Below are 25888 nucleotides of genomic sequence, written 5' to 3'. Positions count from 1 at the left end.
AAGGACTTGGAGGTGTTCGTTGACAAGAAGCTCCCCATGACCCAGCAGTGTATGCTTGCAGCCCAGAAACCAGCCATGTCCTGAGCTGCATCCCCAGACCATGAGCAGCAGGTCGAGGAAGGGGATTCTCCCCCTTTACTGCACTCTGGTGAGACACATACCACCACCACTGCCACCACCCCACCCCCCACCCCCCCCCCCCCCCCGCAGTCCTGCATCCAGCAATGGGGCTTGTTCAGCCTGGAGAAGAGAAGGCTCAGGGGAGACCTTAGAGCAGCTCCAGTGCCTAGGGCTATAAGAAATCTGCAGAGGGGCTTTTGACAAGGACCTTTAGGGACAGGACAAGGGGGAATGGCTTTAACCTGACAGAGGGGAGACTGAGGTGAGCTCTTAGGCAGAAGTTCTTTCCTGTGAGGGTGCTGAGGAGCTGGCAGAGGGTGCCCTGAGAAGCTGTGGCTGCCCCATCCCTGACTGCCCTTGAGCTTTAAGCTCCCTTCAACCCAAACCATCCCGTCACCCTGTAACGCCCCCCGAACCGGGCACGCTGCTGCGCGCTGTGCGGTGCACGGAGCGGACGGTGGGTGTCGCTGCCCGCCCGGTCTGACCGTGCCTCCGCCCGTGCGGACCGGGGGCAGCGCTGCTCCGCCAGCGCGGTGCGCAGGAATCCCCTCGAGCGCGGCAGCGCCTCTTGCAACCGCGGTGCTCGGTGTTAGGGGGCCTTATTCCGCGATCCGCCCCTCAGCCTGGCAAAGCTGTTCTTTCTCTGGTTTCATCCCCGGGGAAGGCTCTCCTGAGGGCGCATGGCCCCAGAGGGGCTGTAGTGTGGGGTCAGACAGCTCTGCTGCTCCTGGCAGAGATCTGTGGCACCCCATTCCATGTCTTGTGATTAACACCAAAGATGGGGAACCCCACAATAGAATCATAGAATCCCAGACTCGTTTGGGTTGGAAGGGACCTTAAAGCTCATCCAGTTCCAACCACCTGCCACAGGCAGGGACACCTTCCACTAGACCAGGTTGCTCCAAGCCCCGTCCAACCTGGCCTTGAACACTGCCAGGGATGGGGCAGCCACAGCTTCTCTGGGCACCCTGTGCCAGGGCCTCAGCACCCTCACAGGGAACAACTTCTTCCTAATGTCTCATCTCAATCTCCCCTCTGTCAGGTTAAAGCCATTCCCCCTTGTCCTGTCCCTGCAGGCTGTTGTCCAAAGCCCCTCTCCAGGTTTCTTGTAGCCCCTTCAGGCACTGGAAGCTGCTTTAAGGTCTCCCCGGACCCTTCTCTTCTCCAGGCTGAACAAGCCCAGCTCTCTCAGCCTGTCTCATAGCAGAGGTGAAGAACTGCAGAGGTGAAAAATAAACATTGCTGCAGATGCAGATTCCTCCCATGAGATATGAGAGCCAAGGATGCCATAATATCCCAGCGTTTTAAAAGCAGCTGGGTTTTGGCATGCCTGTCACTCCCATGAAAACCCAAATTGGTACCACAGGGGCAGATGAGCCAGACTTGCATCATCCTGGCCAGAGTGGGAACTCCAGGCTCCTGATGCCCTGTATTGCCTCTGCACAAGGAAGGAATGCTTTGCTGAAGCGTCATAGACACAAAGCACATGCTGAAACCTGCCCATAAAAAACTGCCCATGGACTGATTTTGAAGACCTGGTGCACTAATATAAACTATTCCCTTCAGGATCAGGGAACTAGGGATACCTGCCTACCTTCCCTTGGTTGATGATGGAAAAGGTGTACAAGCAAGTCCTGCCCTGGCTGAGCTGCATTCTCACACTGAAGCCAGCCACCGGCCTGTTCTTGCTTAGCTTCTCCAAGGACTTTATCTTGCTCATAGTTTATATCCCACGCTACTCTGCTTGCCAGCTCTGCTCCAGGTCCTGCTTGTAGATACACCCTGCAGCCATCCTGCCAGCAGCTCATCTGGATTGGACTGCCTGCTGCAGCCAACATGGATGGGTTTCTTCCAGCACCTCTCAAGTAGTCCTGGAGCCCAGGACTTGCTTTTAATGATGTTCCTGAACAGCACACAGTGCTGTTGAGCCCTGGCTGGTGCCAGCTTTAAACAACACATGATAAATATTAGAATAGACTGAGCTACGGAGAACTCCTCAGACACCAGTTTCTAAGGATGATCTAACACATTTCTTGGACGCTCTGGTCCTCCTCATTACTCTGCTGCATTTTTTCCCCCTGCTATTTTTCTTCCCTCCCAATAAAATGTTTTGGTTTTCTTCTCTTTTTTTTTTCCCTGCTTGAGTCTCTGAAATGCGCAGCCATGGCAACAGGCTGGAGGAGCGAATTCCCTGCATCCACCGGGTGTCATTGGGGTCTGGCGGGGAACGAGGGGGGTGAATTCCATCCATTCCCTCTCGCCTGGAGCAGTGTTTAGTAAACACACTCTGAGCACACACATGCTAACCCCTGCCCCCTCTGCCACACACCCACCGGCAAGGGAAAGGCTTTTCCATGGGCTTAGCACGTCTCCTTCTGTCCCACTGGACCAAGTGGCACCCCTCTCCCCGACACCCTTCTGGGATGGCATTTTTTGGGAGCAGTGTCGAGGAGGAATGCAAGCCCCTGGCGTCGGGACAGGAGCTGACATTCCCAGCCCGGAGCTGAAGAATGTGGACATAGTGTCCGCTCCAAACTCCAGCGCTGGAGTTCGTTCACCCTGCACCCCAGGGGAGGGGGGTACTAACATCCAAGCAATGCTGCTGTGACCTGGGTGCTGATGCACTCCCTCATCACCTCCAGGCACTCCAAGGATGTCCTCATGCAGGACATGTTATGCTGGGCCATCTGGGGAATCACTTGTCCTTGTTTTGGTGTCTCCACGGCCTCTGTCCCTCAATGTGTAGGTAAGACAGCCTTTTCTTGGAAAAGCTGGGAGAGCAGGAGGTGCTCTGCATGCTGCAGGGTGAGCTGGTTTCAATGCAGCAGGCGGCTCTAAACCTGGAGAAGACAAACCTGTCCTCAGTGGGACAGCAGCAGCAAAGTGGAGACCACCTTTAGGAACTGAGCACCCTGGCTCAATGGGTCTTACTTAAAGACCCCAAAGAGGCAGTGCAGGCTGAAGGTCTCACGAGGTTTTTAAGCAAAGCCGACCTGCTTTAGTGTCTGTATTGTGGGAGAAACCAGAATTGAATGCAAATTCAAGCTCTAAACCCATTGCTAACTTTCAGCTCATCTTTCCAAGGCAAACATGGGTGTTCTAATTCCCCCTGCCCCTCCAACACACCCAGGCAAAGGATGACGAGAGCTATTTCTACACTTCATCATGTTACACACCGCTTGGATTACCGCATGGCATCCAGTTTGTTTGGAGCAGGGTCTCAGGAACCAGAATAGTTTTGCATTAATACAGTTCTCAGCAGTTCATAGGTTTGAAACTGGATATGATGGAGCTACTTGCCATTTACTTAGACTGGATTGTATGGGGCTTTATGGCTTAAAATAGGAAAGCTTCTGCAATAACAATGATACGACATGGTTCAGGCAGAAAGATCCCCACTGATTCACCACCCTGTTATGCCAGCATTACGACACCAGGGAAATGCTGCTCATTCCACTGGTTTTCAAGGGCAGTGAAGCCCCAGGATTTCAGGGAAGCTGAGAAAGTTGGGGAGTTTTGAAAGGATTTGCAGGATTCTCATTGTTTAAGATCAGCAGAATATGATAGAAGGGATCTCTGCAGCCAGTAGGAAACTGTGGTTCAACAACAGGATGAAATAAAGCAAGATATCACTAAATCCACCTTTGTCCTGCTCCTGGGGAGCGGGTGAGTGCAGGGATGGAGCCATGCTGGGGATGGAGCTCAGCAGCAAAGAGCCCATGTGGGCCCACAGACTGACCTGGCGGCATTCCCGGGTGGCTCAGCAGCACGGGTTCCCATCCCTCCCTTACCTGCCCCAGCTTCTGGAAGGCCTCCAGGTGTTGCACAAAACCAAAGCACCGGTGGTTTGTTGCAGAACCTGAAGGAAGAGGCAGCGCTTGCCTCGGCACGTTGGAGCCAGCCAACACTTTCTAGTCAAGCTCTTAAGGCAAAGCTCAGGGAGCATCCAGGGTTACCCGGCACATTCTTGTCTGACAAAGGGAAGACTGCTCCTGAGCCCTTAACGTGTTCACCAATGTCTTTTGGCTGTCAGAGCCTGCTGTTGAAACACAGAAGAAGCTGACCCATGTCCTTGGCTGGGGACAAGAGGAGAGCAGGGCTGAGCTCCAGAGATCCATTGTCCCAAAATGACATCTTCAAGGGAAAGAAAAGCCCTGAAAGCACATACAGCTCAAAGGCCATCTGCTCCATTCTTCCAGCAAAAAAGGGACTGAGGTTGCTTTGGACCAACAAGGGGAACATTCTGGCCCAAATGGAGATGCTTGGGAATGCTCTGCACATGCTAGCTCTCAAGGGTTAAGCCTTGTATTTGTTTTATGGTGATAGAGCTCACTCTGTCACGCTGCTGCTTTGTTATCCCAAGGAGCGAGATTTGACAGTCAGGGAGATGCACAGCTGTGCTCTGGTTGTGCAATGCAAAGTTGCATGGGGAGGCGGCAAGAAGAATCCACAACACAACAAAAGACTCCACATTCATGATTCTGTTCTTAAGTATTTGTGCTGTGGTCATGTCAAGGATCCCTAATTCTAGCACCAAGGATCCCCAGCACTGGAGCCAGGACAGGTTGTGGAGCTGGAGATGCTCCAGATTCAGACCAATTTTCAGTGCTCATCCTGCCAGGGCACCAGCCTCCAAAGAGCGGTGGGAATGGTGTTTGGACCATGGAATGGAGATGGTGTTTGAACCATCTCCATGGGAGTGGAGATGGTATTTGGTAGAGCATGAAGAGCATGGAAGTGTTGGGGTTAGTTCTCCTGCCTTGAAGCAAGCAGAAGCCAAGGGGTGTGACGTGCTGTCTTGCTTGCTTTACCACAGTGATGCTTTCTGCAACCTCAGCCCCCTGAGCAAGCCCTCCTGCTGTCCATGGTGCAGCAATTCCCAGGGCAATCTTCATTCTCCCCACTCCTGTTCTGCAGCTCAAGTGCCCACAAAGCCTCCAGCTGAGCTCAGCTGCATCCGTGGCACGCTTGTCCCTCTCTTGCATGGGTTGTCTTCTCTCTTACAGTCCCATTGAACCTTGCAAAGCCAAAGTGGGCTCTTCTGTGTTTGCTGCCCAGCTTCCCTTGCACCCTCCTGGCTGCAGCTCCACGGCAGGGTGAGGACTCACTGCCAGCTTGGAGCTCTCAGCAGCACTGCCAGCAAATGCCTGGCATAGAAGAGGAGGACAGCAGGGAATACGCCCTGGAAGCAGCGATAAACAAGAAAACAGAGCACAGAAAATGAAGAAATGCCTGGGACTTGAAATCTGCTCTTCCCAACCTGCCGGTGAGCCCTGCGTGGGGAAGCTGGGTGCTGGGCAGAGCTGAGCTTTCCTCTCTGGTGAGATCCCCCTGCGATCTGCACCCAGCAAGAGGGTTGTGAGGCTGTTGGGGCGAGTCCAGAGGAGGCCACAGAGACGCTGTGAGGGCTGGAGCAGCTCTGCTCTGGAGAAGGCTCCATGGAGACCTTAAAGCAGCTTCCAGTGCCTAAAAGATGAGCTTTAAGGTCCCTTCCAACACAAACCAGTCTGTAATGCTATGAATATAGGGGCTTTGGGGCAGAAGCAAGGTGCATTTGAGCCCCAAGGTGCTGGAGATACACATTTAGCTCTGCAGGGGCACAACCCAAAATAGTGGCCGCAGGGCAATGTCTCCATGCTGGCTCTATTCCGGGATGGAGCCATGTCAGGGGGCACCAGCTTAGGAATAGCCACAACTAGCAAGGGCAGCCCTGGTGTGCTTCCACATGTGGATACAACCTCGCCTGCACCACAAGCATCTTTTCCCTGCCCATGTCCAGTCCAGTTTATCAGGGAGGGCCATGGAGAGGGACCCATTTGCCAGTTTTTGGTCTGATTTCATCAGAATTTCCTCCATTGGTTCTGCTTCTTTTTCTTGTGTTTTTTTTTCTTTAATTCCACTTTTTTCTTTGGGCAGGGGGGAGGAGACAACTGGGAGAACCCAGTGTGTTTTGGTTGCCCTGGAAACATGCTCCTAAACTTTCGGTGGATCCAAGACATGCCAGGAGTTCCAGGACAGCCACTCATGGTGGCGGAGTCTTGCTCTTGCTTCCCAAAAGTGGCAGGGCACTGCTGTCTGTTGGGTCTGGGCACATCTGGCCCTGACCTACCCTCTGGACCGACCCCTGTTTACTCCTCAAACACGGCATTGCTTACAAATTGCTGGGGAATGCCATAGGATCGCTTTGCTGGCGTAGTGTTACTTCATGCTGGACCCTATGCAAGAGGAAAAGGGAAAAAACCACCCCAGGATTGTGCTTTAAGGCTGTAAAAATGCGGGTGGGAATGTTTTCCAGCCTGTGTCATGTTCCATCGAGGCCAAAATTCACATTCTGCCTCTCGCTGTTTGTGTTTTTCTCCCTGAAGCTCCGAAGGGAAGTGATTCTTCCAAACACCCCCCTCCTCCTTTTCCCCGAGTGAAGAACTTCAGGGAAACCTTGAACATGTAAGATTCCAAGCATTGGGAGTTAAAACTTTCCCTTGGCCTGAAGCGAACGGTTTCCCTTGACCTTAAGTATTTCAGTGATTTTCCTAAGCAAGAGAACAGTGAGGAATAGGCACCTCCTCCTCAGTTAACACAAATTCATGCTTGGTGTTTTAGAAGAGTTTTAGCTGTAGAAAGGGAAGGCAAATTCCTGTGAAGCATTTGCCCCTCAGCATGCAGGAAGGCCAAAAGTCCAAGCTTTTTCCTGGAAGGAAGAAGTTAGAGGGGTTAATATTTAAAGAAGGGGGGGATAAAAACCCAACCCCAAGCCACTTCCATATGGGAAGATGTTTCACTTGAAATTTCATCAGCAGTGTTACTGAGCAGGGATTCAGTGCTGCTTTAAGACCTGGGAAATGCACTTAAAAGGGGTCTATAAGAAAGATGGGAGAGACATTTTAGCAGGGCCTGGTGTGATAGGACGAGGGGTGATGGTTTTAAACCAAAAGAGGGAGATTCAGGCTGGATGTGAGGAAAAAGTTCTTTACAATGAGGGTGGTAAAACACTGGCACAGGTTGCCCAGAGAGGTGGTGGATGCACATCCCTGGAGCCATTCAAGGCCAGGCTGGATGTGGTTCTGAGCAACTTCATCTGATTGAAGGTGTCCCTGCTCATCGCAGGGGGCTGGAACTGGGTGAGCTTTGAAGGTCCCTTCCAACCTAAACCATTCTATGATTCTATGATTCTATTCTATGGATGAAGCTCTGTGTTTCTAAAGGCAATAGCTCCAACCTTCTCGATCCCCTGTGGCTGAGCATCCTTTGACCATCCTGCTGGGGAAGTGCTGTGAGCCTAGTGTGAGCCTTTTTTCTTCTAAATGAGCTTCTAATGACCACGATTTTCCTCCATTCCAGTTAATTAATCCGTGACTCCCTTTGTGTATCTGGGCTAAGCACTTTGCAGGGCCCTGTGGTGGGACTTGGCACTTCAGTCCATTCTGTGTCAATCCAGCCTCGTGTGCTGATGCTGGTCCCACAGGGACAGTGTGCCGGGACCTGTCACAAACCTCTTACACTTCCCTGCTGTGGCAAAACCAAATAACCAACCCCACGTCAGTCCCTGCAGGATGCTGACTTCCTTTTCTTTCCTGTTTCTGCTTGAACATTTTCAGTAGCATGTTTGAAAATCAAAAGCTTTGGAAAACAACCCCTGCCCAGTAGGAATTTCCAAGTGGAATGAAACAGAGTTGGATTTTTTGGTAAAAAATAAAAAGAAAGGAAGAAATAAAAAGGCACCTTGGGCCATGGACAGCTCAAACACCAGCGGGGCTGACATGAATAATGGTCAGCATCCTGAGAGCCCTTTGTGTGCTCCTGCACTGACGGGGTCTGCCTGGATGCTGGGGGACCCCCATCCCTGCAGGCAGTGGCAGCTCCACTTGAGCAGGTCCTGAGTCTCCTGCTGTGACTTTGCTCCAGGTGGGGAGGTGATTTGGGGTGTCCTGGGGTCTCTACCAACCTCAGGGATGCACTGACCTCCTCTACCTCTCCCCACTGCAGGCATCCATTGAGGCTCCCCATTGCTCCTTGTCTGCTGTAGCATCTGAAGCATCCCAGAAATCTCATCGGAGTAGCTGGTGGGGACACAGGAGCCCTGACCCATCCCATGCCTGTTGCACTTGCTCTGACCTCCTGGAGAGATGCAGATAACTGAACCCTGGGCTGGAAAGGGTCTTTTGGCTGCAGCCATGCCCCTGCCTGCCACATGCTAAGCCAAAGGCCCCAGTACTGGGTCTAGGGAAGGTTTTGGGGGATCACACCTAAAAGCAAAGGCTTATGCTGCAGGAGGATGAGGAGGAAGGAAAGAGGAGGAAGGAGCCCTATCCCTGTCAAGGGACCTGTGGAGCAAACTGGGGAATACCTGCTGCCTGCAGGGGCTGAACGGTCAGGCTGCTCTCATGCTCCACTCATCTCTCACACACGTCTTCCAGTGCCTGGGGACACAAAGAAAAGAGCAATGACAGCATCTTGTGCCCTTGCCCCAGCTGCCTGCAGGAGCTGCACCCTCCCAGAGCATCCCAATCCTCCTTGAGCATCCCCATCCTCTTCAAGTACCCCTCGGTGGCTCTGCCAGGGAAGGTGATAGGAAAGGTGCCGAGCTGCTCTGCCACCAGGCTTAACCCCAAATTCACCTGCTTCTGGCTGTGGGGCACAGCGAGAGCAGCCAGGGAATGGGTGCAAGCAGAGAGGGCCAGCAAGCCCATCTGCCTGGGTTTTCAAGGTCACAGAGGTGGTGGGAAGGAAAGAAAAGAGACCAAGGAAAAAAAAAGTTGACTCAGAAACCACAGGGAATTTTTTGCCTTTTTAGAATACTGGGAAGAGAAAAAATAGCCACAGATATTCAAAGCATCTGGGATAATAACAGCCTGTTTACTGTTTGCATGCAAAGATGGCAGGCAGGCAGCACAGCGCAGGGAAGAGGAATGAGGAATTTGCCGCGCTTGTGCCACGGCCCGACCACTTCTGCTTGTCCCAGCAAAGTGCCGGGCGGCATTCCCGACTGCCGGCACAAGCAGAACCTGGGTGTCCCTGCCACGACGCCAGCCACGGGCCCCGGTGGAAGGGCTTTGGGAGGCATTTGGGGCTGGGGAGGACAGAGGAGCTCCTGGTGCTGGAGGATGCTCGAGCTGCTCCATGGCTGGGTGGATGGAGCATCCCAGAGGGAGACCAGGGCACCATCGGGCCATGCATCTCCCCTAAATAACAACAACCACCACGTGGGTCCTGTCTGTGCTCCAGCACTGCACACTGATGCTCTGCATGGAGGGGGCATCTTAGGGGTATCCTTGTAAATGCAACGGGATGCAAAGTCCAACTTGGGAGGGGGAGCGTTGGTCCCTCAGCAGAATAAAGCCATGGGGGAGCCCCCAGCAAGGCCTGGGCACAGAGAGGACTTGAGGACCCCCGGAGAAGGTGGTGAGGCAAGAGGGGGAGGCAGGGAATGAGGGAGGGATGGGGAAGAGAAGGGTTCAGCAGGCCCGGCGGGGAGAGCTTCATTCCTGCCGGCCTGACGAGCAAGCCAGGACTTGAGGCAAGAGAAAGCACCGCAATTTGCCCAACTGGTTTGCTGGGAAGCCGGCTGCAGGGCTGGCCCACAGCGCTGCCGAGCTGCCCCACAGCAACCGGGATTAATTGGAAGAGGAGAGAAATTCCCTTTCTCCCGAATTCTGGTGGGGGATTTTTGGCTTTCCAAAGAGCCATTTTCCATCATAGGGATGTTGTGTCAAGCTTGTCTTTCCCCATCCAACTCTAGCATTTGGCAAGTGGCAAAGGAGAGGAGGTGCACAATGAAGGGGTGAGGAGGGATCAGGGCCAACAAAAGACCTGTTCAGGATGCTCCAAGGACCAAGCTTCAACCTCCAGGCTCCAAGGAGAAATGAGAAAAAGCAGGAACCGAAGCTGCAGAGATGCTGCTGTGGTGTGGCACTGGGCCACCGAGGTGCTCCCAGCTGAGAACAGGACTTGGTGTATGGCCACGGGACCCCAACAGGTTCCTCAGCCTTGTGACCACAGGAGGGACCGTACCTCCCCAAATAGCCCCCGGGCCGGACAAGTGTCTGCCTTTCACCCACGAGAGAGCTGCTGCCCCAGGACAGGGCGTCTCACCAAAGCACCAGGGTGACGGTCGTGGCGCTTGGGCCAGAGCCTGCTGGCCCCTTTCCATCTCTGCAGGGCTGTGGATGTGCAACCCACACAAGGTGTTGCATCCAGGCACCAGCCCAGACAGCAGCTTGGCAGACATCTCCAGCCACCCCCTTTTAAGGAAACAGGAACAAAGGGATGCAAGGCCTGAGGACATGGAGATGCAGGGATACGGGGATCATAGAAATCCCAGACTGGTTTGGGTTGAAGGGACCTTAAAGCTCACCCAGTTCCAACCCCCTGCCACAGGCAGGGACACCTTCCACTAGAGCAAGGTGCTCCAAGCTGCTGTGTCCATCCTGGCCTTGAACACTGCCAGGGATGGGGCAGCCACAGCTTCTCTGGGCACCCTGTGCCAGAGCCTCAGCACCCTCACAGGTACTCCTCTGTCGGCGTAAAGCCATTCCCCCTTGTCCTGTCCCTACAGGCCATTGTCCAAAGCCCCTCTCCAGGTTTCCTGTAGCCCCTTTAGGCACTGGAAGCTGCTCTAAGGTCACCCTTCAGCCTTCTCTTCTCCAGGCTGAACAAGCCCAGCTCTCTCAGCCCTTCACACCAGAGTTGCTCCAGTCCTTGCAGCACCTCTGTGGCCTCCTCTGGACTCTCTGGATGCAGAGATCAAGGTCACAGGGGTGCTGGGGCACAAGTATCGAGGACACGGAGATCATGAACACAGGAATGGGAGCAGGAACAGGAGGTTTGGCTCCCATATGGTATTTCAGCTGTGCTGTGGTGACAAGGACATGTCTTGGCGTCAGCAGGAGCCACGTGGGATAAAGCGATGCTGATGGTGAAACCCAGTGAGATGGTGTGGAAAGGGTGGAGGGAAATGCCTGTGATGACAGAGCGATAAAGCAGGTGATAACACACCCCACACCAGCCTTCCTTGCACCAAGGTGTGGAGCTCCATCAGGCTGCTGCTCTGGCTGAAAAGCAATCCTACCAAAACTGCTGCCGTACCCATAGGGGCATAGCAGAAAGAGATCAGACATCCTCTCCCCATGGCCCTATTATCCTATCCACAGATGGGATTTTCCTTCCCCTTCCCATGTTCTTATTATGCTTCTCTGCTGCTTTGCTTGTACAGTGCTGTGCTCCCTCATCTTTTGGCTCCTGGGGACTGTGAAAACCTTGGGAGTACGGGTCCATAGGGTGATGTGCAGGATGGAGGATGGTGGAGTGGTGGGCAAAATCCTCAACAGAAGCCTGTTCCCTGGATCCCTGGACATGGAAAACTGCCTGCAAACAGCCAGACCTACTGCAAGGCTGCTCAGCATCCGGATTCGGGTAAATAGTGTGGGGCGTGAGAGCTGCGGTATGCCAGGAATGCTGCAAGCCTTCCTGGGCGGCTGCTTGCAGCTCCAGGGCAGCAGGAGCTGAGGGAGGCAGGGCAGGTATGATCCCTGGATGGGGGCCACCAGGACCCCTCCTCAACACATTCCCAAGGAGCAGCTTCCTTCACCTTCACCTCTGTGAGCTTCCCACACAGTCTTCCCCACCACTGGGGAGTACAGAAGGGTGCCCTTCAGACATATGCTGTGCATGGAGCTGGGGGGCAGCTTGCTTCCCTGCTCGCAAAATCCAGAGGAAACCACGCGTAGAAGGAGGAACCAGGCTCCACACTTCCCACTGCTCTGAGTCTCTCTAAGGATGGAGACCTGCCCCACAGCCAGAGGAAACCCCAAGTTTTCAGGCACAGCTCTTCCAGGTTCCTGGAATTGTAGAGCCAAGCTGGTGTTCACCATCATGGTCCCACCAAGACCAGTGATCCTCACCAGTCCTTAGCCACCTTCCAGGGAGGAGTTGGCAGCAAAGCTGGTTCCTTACGCTGTTGTTCTGCATTAATCCAAGCTAAAGCCCATTACTGAGACTTATACAAGAACTCCTGGTCCCCAGGACAGCAGGTTAAAAAAAGAAATGACCTGCCAGTAAATGCCGAGTGATGTCCAAAAGGGAAAGCCCCAGCCTGGCTGGTGATGGCTCCAGCTGGGCTGCCAGCACCCAAGCAGCCAGATCAGAGTCCTCAGGGATGCTCGCCGGGAAGCATCAATGCAACAGCTATTAAAAACAAAGTCAAACAACAGCAGCAAACAAAAAGCTCGGAGGAGAAAGGCTGGGGAGCAGCATGATGTGGAAGCTGTAAGGCCCAAACACTAAGAGAATTTCTGGTCTTCCACAAGACCAAAGAGCCAAGCAGAGTGGGAAGGACTTGGAAAAGGCAGAGGAGAGCTTGGAGGCCAGGTCCAGCTGTGCCTGAAGATGTGGCCATCAAGGAGTGCCCATGGAGGAAGCTTAGGAGGACCAAAGTTTCAGCCAGCTCACCAGCCCTAGGCCCCTTCCCCTGGCTCTGTCTTGCCCCATTACATGGGGGGAAAATAAGAGCACTCATGGGTCAATATTTGGGTTTTTTTATTAAAATACTGTTATACCAAGTGGAATGCTACAGCAATCTCGGTATAGGGCGGCACATCGAAACAGCCAGGTTTACGTTTAAATACTCAAGATAACTTAAAACGCACAAACAAGAACTCATCGTCTTTGGCAGGAAAAACAAAAGTTCACAGCACGAAAACAAACAATACTTACAAAGAAACACCAATATTAATATAAAATATATTAACTTGTGGGGAGGGTTTTTTCCTCTTTCATAACTTTTGTTCGTTTTCCACTTTGTAAACAACGCACGAGAACCGAACGCGTTTGGTACGTGTCTGGGAGAGAAGAATAAAAAAATGCAGTTGTCCAGCAAATGCACACGCATAGTGAAAGAAAGAGAAAGACAGAGAGAAAGAACATATATAGAGAGAGATGAAGGGCAAGATGGGAGGTGTCTGAGCTCAGAGGAGAGAAGGAAGCATCAGCAATGGCTACAGGCAGAAGCCAGCTGCCAGTAGCCAGGGGATGATGCCCTAATAGGGGCGATGCCATCAGCCATCCTCGGCTCCCTCTGAGCGTTCCACCTCCAGTTTCCAGGGGGGTTCTCCTCCACCTTTTATTCCCTCCATCATCATTTTCTCTTTTGCTCCAGCACCACTCAATCCCAAACCCCTCGCTGGCCCATGATAACAACCCAGAGGCAGGACACAAGGTGATGGATGCAGAAGATGGAGGTTGGGGCTCCTGGCGTTTGGCTTGGCCACGGTCTGGGCAGTTGTTGGGACCCTGAGGATCCCTCCTGGCTCTGCCCTTGAGCAAAGACATGATCTTGTGGATATAGTTTGGGTGAACAGAGAGGGATTTTCCAGTCAGAGGCCAAGCACTTGGGTGGATGTGAACTGACAAGACCCAGAGGTGGAATGGGGATGGAGCCGGGATGGGAACAGAGCTGATGAGGGAGGGTATGGGAAGAAGGCCCCTGCTTCAGGCTGGAACAATAAATAGGTTGCTCCTGTTGTCCAAAACCCCGGTGTGTTCACAGAGGGGTCACGAGCCCCATCAGCCACTGCAGGGGCCTTGGGCTCCAGCACGCCCTGCGCAGCTGGAGACCACTGTGAGTGCTGAGTGGAGACCGTGGCCCATGTGCTGAGACCAGCCACAGGGACATCACTGAGCTCCAGGCTCGGTCCTCCCTCCTGCAGGCTCTGCCACCCCGATCCAGTGCAGGCAGGGAGGAGAGGGGCCAGCATGCAGTCCATGGGCGGCCTTAAATCAGGATCTCCACCATGTCAGACAGGTCAGGGGCTCTGACATCAGCCAAGCTCTCTGCAAAGAAAGGTGAGAACTGAAGGAGAGGTGAAGAGCATCAGTGCCAACCCCACCAAAGGGCTGGCAACAAGTGTACTGCAGGTCCAGCCTCCCCACAAGGGGTTCAAGGGAAAACTGCTGCATCATAAAAATAAAATAGCAACAGGCTGAGAGAGCTGGGCTGGTTCAGCCTGGAGAAGAGAAGGCTGTGGGGAGAGCTTAGAGCAGCTTCCAGTGCATAAAGGGGCCAACAGGAAAACTGGAGAGGGGCTTTTGACAAGGGCAAGTAGCGGCAGAACAAGGGGGAATGGCTTTAAACTGACAGAGGGGAGATTGAGATGAGATATAAGGAAGAAGTTCTTCCCTGTGAGGGTGCTGAGGTGCTGGCACAGGCTGACCAGAGAAGCTGTGGCTGCCCCATCCCTGGCAGTGATCAAGGTCAGGTTGGACAGGACTTGGAGAAACCTGGTCTAGTGGAAGGTGTCCCTGCCTGTGGCAGGGGGTTGGAACTGGATGAGCTTTAAGGAACCTTGTAACCCAAACCAGTCTGGGATTCTACAAGCGACTGCATGGATTCAAACCCACCAGACTAAACTGGGCCCTTTAAAATGCCTTAAAAAAAAATCTCTGATGCTTGCGCAGGGCCCATCTCCTGATGCTAAGCCCACATGCTGGAGCACCCTTGGCTCTCCTCCACACCATCCCTGGGGCACTCACCCATCAGAGCAGCTGGGCGCTCAGTGCCCTCTCCCTGGCCGCTGCTCTCAGCCGCCCCATCTGTCTGCGTGCTGCCATCCTTGCTGCCATGTTTGGAGTGGGACGGTAGGGGCAGGGCAACAGGCGCTGCTGCTCCTTCGCTGGTGGCTTTGCCTGCTGGAGGAGACACCAGTAAGGATTGAGAGCTCCTACAGCTCAATGAAAAAGTCCCCACTCCCCAAGCTCTCTACTTCCAAGCGTGCAGGGGAAATTGCAGGCAATTCCATGCTGCTGAGAGAAGGCAGGGAGCAGGGATGTGCCTCCATTTACCTGTGCTGCTGCAGGAGCTGCTCTCAGCCAGCCGGTCACTCTGGCCAGCCCCTGGCCAGCTCGGGGCAGCCGAGGCAGCGAAGATGGAGGGCACAGACTTGGCTGGTCGCAAAGAGCCCTGGAGAGCTTTGCTGGGGTCCCTCCGCGAGCGCTGCTGCAGGACCTTGATGACAGCATCCTTCTCTAGAATTTGGGCATGAAGGGCTTTTAACCTGGGGAGGAGAAGAGGCAGAAATTGGGTGAGGAGGAGGAAGGAAAAGAGGAGAATGCAGGTGCTGCCCAACCAGACCACAGCACAAGCTTATTGGAAAGAAAATGCCTCCAGCAAGGTAGGACTACCTGTTCTCCATTTCCTGGTGCTTGTGGCTGCCCAGGAGGAGGTCTTCATTGAAGCTGCTGTTGGGGGAGTGCCGTGGGGACTGGCTGATGAGGGTGGTGTCCCGCTGGGCAGCTGCAGTGGCCGCGGCATCCATGGCAAACTGCCGCATGGTGCACTCCTCCAGGTACTTCTGCTCCCACTTGGTCATGTCAGCCTCCAGGGCCAGGATCTTCTCCTCCTTCTCCCTCAGCTGCTCCGAGAGCGTGTGGGCACTCAGCTCCAGCGTCCCTGTGCCCGCGGCGCCTGCCTGCCTCTGCAGCAGAGAAAGGACAGTGAAAACCCGGCAGAGGATGGGGAGGTGCTGGGGGGGATGCGGCACACGACGCAGGTTGCCAGCAGCACCAGCACCCACCTGCTGAGCCCGCAGCATCTTCAGCTCCTGCTCCAGGCGGGTGCGGAGCCGCAGCTCCAGTTGCTCCCGCTTCTCACAGGCAGCCTGGAGCTGTCCCAGGGCTGCCTGCAGCCGCTCCACCTTCTCCACGTAGGCACGCTTCTTCCGCAGCTCGGCCTCTGCCTTGGCTGCCCGCGCCTGGGCGCTGCCCAGTGCCTGCTCCAGCAGCTCTGCCCGCCGACGCTGGTCCTCGTTGGCACTGCGCAGCAGGGACACCTCTCGCTCCAGCTTCTCCTTCTCTTGCTGGTACTCATAGCCTGTAAGACAACACCCGAGTGTCAGGCAAGGAGGATTCACTGCCCTCAAGCTGGAGCTCCATAAAACCTGGCTGTGCCATCCCTCCCACAGCACACGACATATATGGGGGTCAGAGGGACCCAAGCCACAGGGGTAGACAGTCTCCATTTCATAGAAATCATAGAATCAGAGACTGGTTTGGGTTAGAAGGGATTAAAGCTCATCCAGTTCCAACCCCCTGCCACAGGCAGGGACACCTTCCACTAGACCAGGTTGCTCCAAGCCCCATCCAACCTGACCTTGAACACTGCCAGGGATGGGGCAGCCACAGCTTCTCTGGGCACCCTGTGCCACAGCCTCAGCACCCTCACAGCGAACAATTTCTTCCTAATGTCTCATTTCAATCTCCCCTCTGTCAGGTTAAAGCCATTCCCCCTTGTCCTGTCCCTGCAGGCCCTTGTCCAAAGCCCCTCTCCAGGTTTCTTGTAGCCCCTTTAGGCACTGGGAGCTGCTCTAAGGTCTTCCCAAAGCTCTCTTTTACAGGCTGAACAAGCCCCAGAGCTGGACGCAGGACTGCAGGAGGGGTCTCACCAGAGCAGAGCAGAGGGGAGAATCCCCTCCCTCAACCTGCTGATCACGCTGCTGGGGATACAGCCCAGGACACGGTTGGTTTCTGGACTGCGAGTGAACACTGAAGCTCGGTCACGGGGAGCTTCTCATCTCCCAACACCCTCAGCTCAAATTTTGCCTCATGAAGGATAAAAGCTGCCCGGCGTGAATGCAGCCACCTTAAAGAAGGGAATGCAGTTCCTCCCCCATAACACCAACACCATGTTTCTGTGCTAAAATTATGGATTTAGATATATTTTCAAAAAAATAAGCCCAGGCTTGCACAGCTGCAGCATGGAGGAGGGAGGAGGGAGAGAAGGGCCAGGCTGCAGGACGGGAGTGCTGGCTTGGTGCTGGAAGAGCCAGCACAGCGGCAGGAATGTGGGGAATGTGGGTCACGCCGCCAGCCGGCCGGCTGGGATTAATGGCTCAGTCCAGGCCAAGAGCTGCTCCATCCTCCCCAGGGAAGGGCGCGAGCTGCTGCCCAACACCCGTCTCCTCCTCCAGCCAAAAAGGAGCCCCTCTGTCCTGCTCACAGATGCCACGGGAAGCCGGGCAAGGACGGGCATCCCATGGGACTTACTTTGCGCCAGGAGCTTTGCCATGCTGCCCTGGTTGCTGTCATGGCTTTCCTGGGTCTTGCTGGCCAGCTGCTTGCTCGCCGACTCCAACCGCTCTAGTCCAAAGGAAATTAAACCCAATTAAGATTTAAATACAAGAGTTTGGACAGAGGAAGTGGGAGAAGCCTGGAAACACCCTGGGGGAGGAAAGCTGGGGGACAGAGAGCATCCACAGGGATGGGGACATGGAGCATCCCTCACCTTTCAGGTCCCGGTTAAAGTCCTGGAGCCGCCGCATCTCACCATCTCTCTTGTTCCTCATGGCTTTCTCCAAGGCTTCCCGCTTGGAAGAGGCCTTGACAAGGTTTTCATAATCCTCCGAGATGCGCTGGATCTCGCCCTCCAGCTGGGGCGGAGGAATGGACAGGCCAGGGTTAGATATGCGTGGAATGAGGAAAGGAAAGGGAGATGCTGGCCAAAGCTCACCCGGGTCAATCAGCCTAACCCAAGAGCACCGATGGGACCCCCACATGGCCTGGCCCCCAGTGCATATTTTGGGGAGAAAAATGGTATTTTCTGCCTTTTCTGCTTGCAAAGGAGTCCCTTCCACAGGTTTTGGCTTTGCTGTAGCGCAGCCAGCAGGGAACAGCCGCCCCTTGTGCGCAGCCACACAAAGGGCTTTCTGTGGTGGCCAGGGATGGGGGGGACATGCAGAGGGAGTGGGTCACTGGAGAATAGGCTCCTTCTCCCTAGTCCCGGCTGCCGTGCTGCTGAACACAGCTGCTCGGGGAGAAATGAGCCACCAGAAGGGAGGAGGAGAAGGGATTAAAACACTAAAGGGGTGAATTTTCACAGCAGCTGGTTAAGCATCCCCCCATCTGAAGCAGGGAGCTGGGGAGGAGAAGAGAATGATGCCATGGCTGCTCACCTTCTGGATACGGCTCGCCTTCTCGGAGCAGCTCTCCAGCTCCCGCCGCAGCTTTTCGTTGTCCCGCTGTAGCCTCTCGTTGTCCCGCAGGACCGCGTCTATCCGGGCCAGACGGTTGCTAGTTGAGACCGCCTGGGCATTCACTAGTGCCTCCACACCAGCAGCACCCAGTGTGCCTGGGCACAGAGTGCCTGGCAGTGGCAGGAAAGCGGTGGGAACATGGGTGGACAGCACCCTGCAGAGAGGGACAAGGATGCTCAGTGGGGTTTGGCAAGAGTGGGAGAGCTGACCACATTCCCAGGGTCCCACTGACTGCTCCAAAACCAAAAGGGTGCTTGGTGACTCCAGCTCACCCCAAAAGAGGAGGGAGGCTCTGTATCCTGCTTTTCAGTTGTGGGAAGCATTTGCTTTCTAACTCAAGCATATGAAGTAAACCCCATCTTTCAGGGATGCCTTGACCTGACAACTCCTGGCTGGTGGGTCAGGATGGGCTCCCAGCCCCCCAGGCCTACCCTATTCCTGGGGATGCTGCGGATGAACACGAGCTCGACAAAGGATGCACCTTGGAATCCAGCAGCACTGCCCCTTTCCTTTGTTTTCTGGGCAAAGCAAGGGCTCCTGGCATGGCTCCTCACCACCAAACTATGAACACATTCTGTCTGTATTCGGAGGAGCAGGGCCAGCCTGGCTGCCCCTTGCATGACCACTCCGAGTTCCTCGACATCCCATGGCCACCTTGAATACCCCAAGCAAGGAGGCTGAGTATGGCGTGGCCCCACTCTGCTCGGGCTACCTGCCAAGGGCCTGCATTCCTGTAAGATGATATAGGAGCAAGGAAGAATAAATACATCTTCCTCAAGGCTCCCCTTCCCCTCTTTGTTCCCTGGAAGGAGAAGGTTTTCCTGCTGGAGATGCTGCTGCTCTCCGCCTGGATAGGTCAGCAGGCTGGCAGCAGTGTGCGTCCTCCCATCAAGCCTCCAATTCCCTTCTTCCCATAGTTTTTCACACTGAAAAAAGTTGTTTCCAGCCCTCCTGGAACTCTCCGCCTCCCCTCCCACTCCCCAGACCTCTCCATGACCCTCTTGCAGACAACTTGGGGCTTTGCTGGAGGTGTCAAGCTGCCCAAGTGAAGGGGAGAGCTGCCCAGCACTGCTCATAACCTCCATAAACCACCTGGCACCAGCCCAGGCTTAGCTCGGCAGCAATCCCATGGCACCGGCAGCAAACCAGTGCTATGTGGACATCCCTGTCTCAGGGCCACAGGATAGGTTTCCATGGAATAGGGAGCACGTTCGCCTTCCACCCCGCCCCATGCCTGTTCCACATTTAGCCATTTCCTGAGCTGGTTCCAGCTCCTAAATTAACCCCAAATTCCTCCCAGTGCATGGGGACGGGGCTGGGTCTGCAGAGGCAGTGGGATTTTCATCACCAGTTGGAAAAACCCAACTGTGCTGGGGGAAACTGGGGAGGGGAATGGTCCCCGCAGACCCCATAGGCTGAGCCAGATCTGATCCCACAAGGACAAGAGGTTTGGCAATGGCTGCCCCAGGCCCCCCACTGCTCTCTGCATTCCACATCTCCTAAGCATCCATCCTGGCTCCTGGGACACCACAGCTGAGAGGCACCCAGCGGGGACCCCAAAAGCAGGGCCTGGGAGCTGCAGGTTACCTGATTTCGGGATGCTGAAATCCAGGACCTTCCTGGGAGCAGGGTCGGGGTTCCGCCAGGTAAGTGTCCTGGGAAGGGATGACATAGGGATACTCCGGAGGGGGTCCCCTTGGCTCTGGCCCCTCGGGGTGCTGCCCTTGCAAGGCAGCCAGCTGGTGGTGATGGGAGAGCTGGGGGTAGCTGTGGGAGGCGCTGATGGGGCTCTGTGTGTTGGCCCCACTCCTCTCCAGCGACAGCCGCATCAGCCGCTCGCTCAGAGACCGCACGTGGCCGTGCTTCAGGTCCTTCAGCCCCTCATCGGGGCATCGGGTGCTGTTGCTCTCAGCCCCACGTGGGCTGTTTTCACCCCGAATCCCTGTGCTGGCCCCTCCATGCTGCTGCCCACCCCGCTGAGAGGCGTAGTACTGGGAATGTGCCTTGGCCTCCTCGTAGGTCGGCAGCTCCTCGCCCTTGTGCTGGGGCTGGCAGAGCCGATAGACACTGTTCTCCAAGTAGATGTGGTCGGAGTGATGCTCCTGGCCCTGGGGCTCCTGCCGCGTGGACTGCTGCACCATTTGGCTCTCCTCGGCGCTGAGGCTCTCCAGGGAGGAGCGGGGGCTGCCGGCGCCACCGCCGCGCAGGGCCTGCTGCTGGATAGCCAGCAGAGTGCGGTTCTCCGTGAGGTTCCCATAGCGCAGCTGCTCCTGGATCAGGCGGTGCAGGACCGTCCCGTTCGAGTCCTCCGCCGTCCTCATCTCCACCCGCGCCGTCGGCAAAGCCACGTTTCCAACGCGACAAGGGCGTCCCCGGGGGTCCTTTAGCAGCCACCAGCCACGCTGAGACACCTGCATGGAGAAAAGAGGGGATAATGGATGAAGAACAGTCCTGGACAGGACGCAGTGCTGGCCAACAGGGTTTTGTTTTCCAGGAATCCTGCTCGGCACACTGGGAGCATGGTTGGGACTTGCCGGACCGGCAGGAGGCTGTGGTGGTGGAGGGAGCTCAACCCACTGCCGTGGCTGAGCACTGGCACTCTCATCGCGCTATGACCAGGGCTGGCTCCAGGGGCCGGGGCTGGGGTTCCGTGCTGGCTCCCCACGGGCCCGGTACCTCCCGCAAGGACCGGGGCTGCCTCCAGGCCCGGGGAATGCGGGACAAGGCGGCCCCGGGGGAGCGGGCACGTAGCCATTGGGCGGCTCGCACGACCCCCCGACCGCAAACCCCCCGCCCCGCGGCCAGGGAGAGCAGAGCCGGCCCCGCACGGACGTCTCGGTCCCCAGTGCCGCTGGGACCCCTCCGGGGCGGCACTTACCGGGACATGGCGGAGCGGGGCGGCGGCGCTGCTGCCCGGGGAGCGCGGCGACGGGACTGAGCGTCCCTCCAGCAGCGGGGGCCGGCCCGAGCGCTGCTATGCCCGGAATGCAGGGCCGGACCCGCCCCGCTCCGCACCGCCCCTCCCCGTCCCGCCGGGGCTGCTGCCGGCAGGGGGGGCACGGACACGGGCACGAACACGGACAACGGAGGTCGTGCCCCGGGTGTGCAAAGGCCCATGGGGGTGCCACGGGAGCTTGCAGGCGTGCAGGGGTCCCGAGGCAGATCACAGATTCACAGACTGGTTCGGGTTGGAAGGGACCTTAAAGCTCATTCAGTTCTAACCCCCTGCCACAGGCAGGGACACCTTCCACCAGACCAGGTTGCTCCAAGCCACCTGGCCTTGAACACTGCCAGGGATGGGGCAACCACAGCTTCTCTGGGCACCCTGTGCCAGCGCCTCACCACCCTCACAGTAAAGAACTTCTTCCTAATGTCTCATCTCAATGTCCCCTCTGCCAGGTTAAAGCCATTCCCCTTGTTCTGTCACTACCTGCCTTTGTCCAAAGCCCCTCTCCAGGTTTCTTGTAGCCCCTTTAGGCACTGGAACCTGCTCTAAGGTCTCTTTTACAGGCTGAACCAGCCCAGCTCTCTCAGCCTGTCTCCAGAGCTGCTCCAGCCATCGCAGCGTCTCTGTGGCCTCCTCTGGACTCCCTCCAACAGCTCCACATCCCTCCCCTCTTGTGTTGTTGCCCCCAGAGCTGGATGCAGGACTGCAGGGAGGTCTCAGTAGAGCACAGTAGAGGGGGAGAATCCCCTCGCTCTACCTGCTGCTCATGCTGCTGGGGATGCAGCCCAGCACATGGGTGATTTCTGGGCTGCAAGCATACACAGTGCAGAAGTGGGCTGGGGTCTGGTGCGTGCTACATGCACGCAGGAGGCTTGCAGCTGGTGGGATGGAGGGTCAGCAGCTCTGCCTGCCAGCTGTCCTGGAGCATAAATCTTCCCATTTAATCGCAGCTCAAAGAGACGCAGCATTGTCTGCAGGACCAACCTGGCCCCACAAAAATCTGCTGGCTCCATCTGCTCTGCCCTCATGCCTTGTCTCCTCATGTCCCCCCTCCTCACATCCCCCACAGGGGGGGATGTCAGCTTGCTGCAAGTGCAGCCATTCCAGCCTGTTTAGTACTGGGTTCAGTGCTTTTGGGCATCCCCTGTCCCTCTGCCAGCTTGTTTCCCTATTCAGGCAGATGCCATTTGCAGCACGGCCACAGGACCACAGCAGGGCTTGTCCATTCACTGCTGGGGGACAGGGAGGAAGCCATCAGGGACCAAACCCCTTTTTCCCCTTTCAACACCAAGGAGCTCATCTTTGGGGAGATGCTGAGAACCCCCAACCCCAAAGCATAGAAACACAAGCCCCATCTCGGCCCCCAGTGCCCAAGGCTGCTGGTGCAGAGCCCAAAGCTGTGGCTGCCTGCGAGGCCCCGAGGCAGCAGATGGCTGGAGGGGAGGTGGTGGTGGCCGGCCGAGAGGCAGGTGCAGGGAAAATTGCTAATTAGCTCCGGGACATTAAGCTCTCATTCTTTTGCGAGGAAACTCACAGCTTCTTATCACCACGGACCCAGAAGGCAGGTCCGGGACGGGGGGGGGGGTGAGGGCACACACAGTGATATTCAGCCTTGTCTCCTTGCTTTGCTGCTTCTGCTGCTGGATACAGCTTCATCCCACTCTGGTATCACCCCCAGGCCACCCCAAGCTCCCCAAAAGCCATGGGATGTGGTAGCAGACAAGGTGCAGCTCTCTCCCTCTGTATTTTCTTCCAAATGATTGGTAAAAAAGGAAATAAAAATCCCCAACGTGTAGCAAGTAACACACTCATAGGCGGCGGGGGGGGGGGAAGGGTGTGCAGAGAAGGTGCAGGGGGAGAAGGATCAGAGCTTGGAGGAAAAGGTGCTCCACGTTACAGACCCAGAGATGAAGGACACGGCCCTGGCGTGGTCAATCTGGATTCAAGCTTAGCAAAGCCTAAGAGCATCCCCACCCAGGCAGGTCCTGAGCCTGTTCTTAGTGCAAGGAAGCTCATCAAACAACAAAAAAGAAACAAGTTTTTCAGCCCGGTTTCACCAGTGACAAGGCAAATCCATCTGGCTGGAGTTTCGGAGTCTGCACTTTGAAATCTGCACTGGCCCTGTGGGTGTGAGGGAGACCTCAAAACCCCGTGAGCGTCTACCCCTTTGCGGGGAAGAGAGGAGGGCACAGCTCTCGTCCCTGTGTCTCCAAGCACACGCTGAGTCTGGAAGCACCAGCCCATGCCTAACAGCGGGTGGATGTAGATGGATGGATGGATGGACAGACAGATGCACCACCCCAAGATACCAAGCCCAGCAGCAGCACAGCCCCTGGCTATGGCTCTGCCCTGATCTCTCCCAGGGGAGCCAGCCCAGTTCCCCCAGCTCATCCACTGGCCTATCTGTGCCTGCGTCATCCTGCTTCCCTTCCTATCTTAATACTGCTCTATTTTTGGCAGGAGGAAACCCCTCCTGGGCTGATAACACCCTTTTGGAAAGTGATCTGAAGAGTTTCCTCTTTTTCTTTCTAATGCTGAAGGTAAGAAAAGCCTGGACCTTTTCATTTTCCTCCTAGAAGAAGTGAAATAGCAGCTGGCATCCCCATGCTGGGCTGGACCCACAGGCAGCAGTGGCGACCCTTTGCTCAGGTGGGAGTGTATGGGGGAAAAGCCCAGCCAGGGCTGTGCGGTGGGACAGGGACTTGGCTTGGGCTGGATCCTTGGGAGCAGTGGGGAGCGCAGGTGCCAGTGTCCCATGCTCTCCGGGTGACACACAGCTCCACAATGCAAATCCCTCCCACTGACCTCACCACAGAGCCTTATCAGTGAGGCGTTGGAGTGCGAGGAATGAGCCAAGAGAATATTCACAGCATGAGATCACCTCGGCTGCCGTCCTCAGCAGCTCACAAGATGCCTGGGCTGCGCTGAGCCCGGATAACCAGGGAGCTGGAGGCAGCTGGAGGTGCTTGTAATGGACAGGAGGTTGCAGCGCATCTCCCGGGATGATGGTTATGGTGGCGAAGGTGCCCCACTGCTGAACTCTCCAGCCACTCCATGGTGATTTGCCCTCTAAAGCTCCCTCCAGATACCTGCTTCTCTCCCAGGCTCCCAATTCCAAGTGCAACCAGGTAGAAAGGAGAGCTGGAGATCACGGAATCACACAAGTGCCTTTCCTGTACTGCTTCAAGGATCCATGCAGGGTGCACAGCGGGGGGATGCTGCATCCCTGTGAGCAGGGAGCAAAAACAGTTCCTGGGCACTTCCTCTCCACCCAGCATTCCAGCCACACACTCCAGTCCTGGAGACACTCCACAAGATGCCAGGCCTTATCTTCCCTGTCCTGGGTACTCTCCTCTTCTCCTAGGGCAGGGCAGGACTGCCTGTCCCAGCTGGGATGTCCCAAAACTGGCCCCTTGGTAACCCAGGGGACATTCCCGCTCTCCAGCAAGGGATTTTTGCTGCAGTTCTCCATAAATCAGACACACAGGGAGGTGATGCTATGGGTGCATTCACAAAGCTCCTTCTCAGGAATTTGAGGAGGGGAACCCCCGGGGCTGCTGCTCATACATGGGATATCATGGATTCATGAGCATGACACCATCAGTGTGTGCACTGGTATCTTCTGCAGTGCCGCAGCTTCACCCTCCTGGCTGTCCTCACTGCTGGCTCTGGCTCCGGCAGCCACTCAGCAGCACCAAACCCAATTCCTGGTGGCAGAGACAGCCCTGAGACTCGCTCAACCTTCGGGAAGCTGTAACCATGGAGCTGGGCATGGTGGCAGTGAGACTGGATGCCTCTGTGTGCTCCAGCCCTGCTGAACAGGCAGCACGGACAAACCCTGTTGTAAGGGGAAGGTAGGAAATGTGAGGGACAATGTGCATATTTGTAACAAAGCCTTGTTGCCATCAGAAAGGGGCCAGGACCCTTCTTGTCCTCCTCCTCTTCTGTGTATTTTAATCCCCCTGAGTCATTTCCATTCCTGGATGTTAAATTGTCCTTTATTTCCCTGTTTCCTGAAAGGGGCTTGTTCCTGACCTGCTGGGGGTGGCGGGGCTTTCGTTTCAGTTGCTGGCATCCGCCAAGGTTGAGCACTGGCTGCCGGAGCCCACCAGGAGCCACCAGCCCAGGGGTCACGGATCTGCATTTCCATAGCAAAGCCTTTCACTGTAGTTTGACCACTTTGTTCTCATGTTTGAGGCATTTTCACTTTCTTGAGGAATGCGAATCCTTGGGTGTAATTTCCTGCCCATGGGAATGCAGGCAGAGAACCCTCCCTCTATGGCTCCAGCATCACATTCAGAGGGGGCAGCTCCATCTCCTGCCCCAGCACTGGGTGGGAGGTGGGGTGACACAGTGCTAGCTGGGAAAGTGCCATGGGCAGCATCCCCTCACTGGCCATGCTTACACACTTGTCTCTGCTCTAAACACCATCAGGTTGACCTGGCCTCCTTGTCCTTATCCCCTCCCCACAGCCAAGCAGGACATCAGCACCCTATTTTGGAGCCACCACTTGCAAAATGAGAGGGGTGGCACCCAGAGGGGCAGAGAGACACCAGCCACCCTGCTCCCCATTGCTTCAGGGGCTGCTTGGGTATCGAAAGAAGGAGACAGATAGGAGTGCTTCTCAACAGAAATGTCAAGAGAGAGACACTGGGAGGAGGTACATAGCAGAGCAGAGAGCGTGAGGGATGGCCCAGAGGTCAGTTCTTGACATGCATCACACCAAGAAGGGAAAGAAGGAGGTAAGTGGCATTTCTGTCACCTTGTGGTCCTCCAGGATAGTAGCTGTCCCTTGGGAAGAGGC

The 25888-nt window shown here is 55.7% G+C and overlaps 1 protein-coding gene across 1 annotated transcript; it reads right to left on the bottom strand.

Annotated features, from left to right (window-relative positions):
• Nucleotides 1–13885: 13885 nt before the first annotated feature.
• Nucleotides 13886–20458, bottom strand: AMOTL2 (angiomotin like 2; the record flags this gene model as incomplete). The annotated part of the gene is made up of 9 exons (XM_080624040.1): nucleotides 13886–13944; nucleotides 14644–14799; nucleotides 14953–15164; nucleotides 15292–15584; nucleotides 15684–15979; nucleotides 17152–17244; nucleotides 17390–17534; nucleotides 18057–18291; nucleotides 19725–20458. 9 exons carry the CDS (start codon nucleotides 20456–20458, stop codon nucleotides 13886–13888), a joined length of 2223 nt encoding a protein of 740 aa, XP_080480166.1.
• Between the last annotated feature and the right edge of the window lie 5430 nt (nucleotides 20459–25888).

This window comes from Psittacula echo (assembly GCF_963264785.1).
Source record: "Psittacula echo genome assembly, chromosome: 7".
Classification (NCBI taxonomy): domain Eukaryota; kingdom Metazoa; phylum Chordata; class Aves; order Psittaciformes; family Psittacidae; genus Psittacula; species Psittacula echo.
The sequence above is the reverse complement of the archived record's forward strand: the minus strand, read 5'-3'. Positions and strand labels throughout refer to the sequence as shown.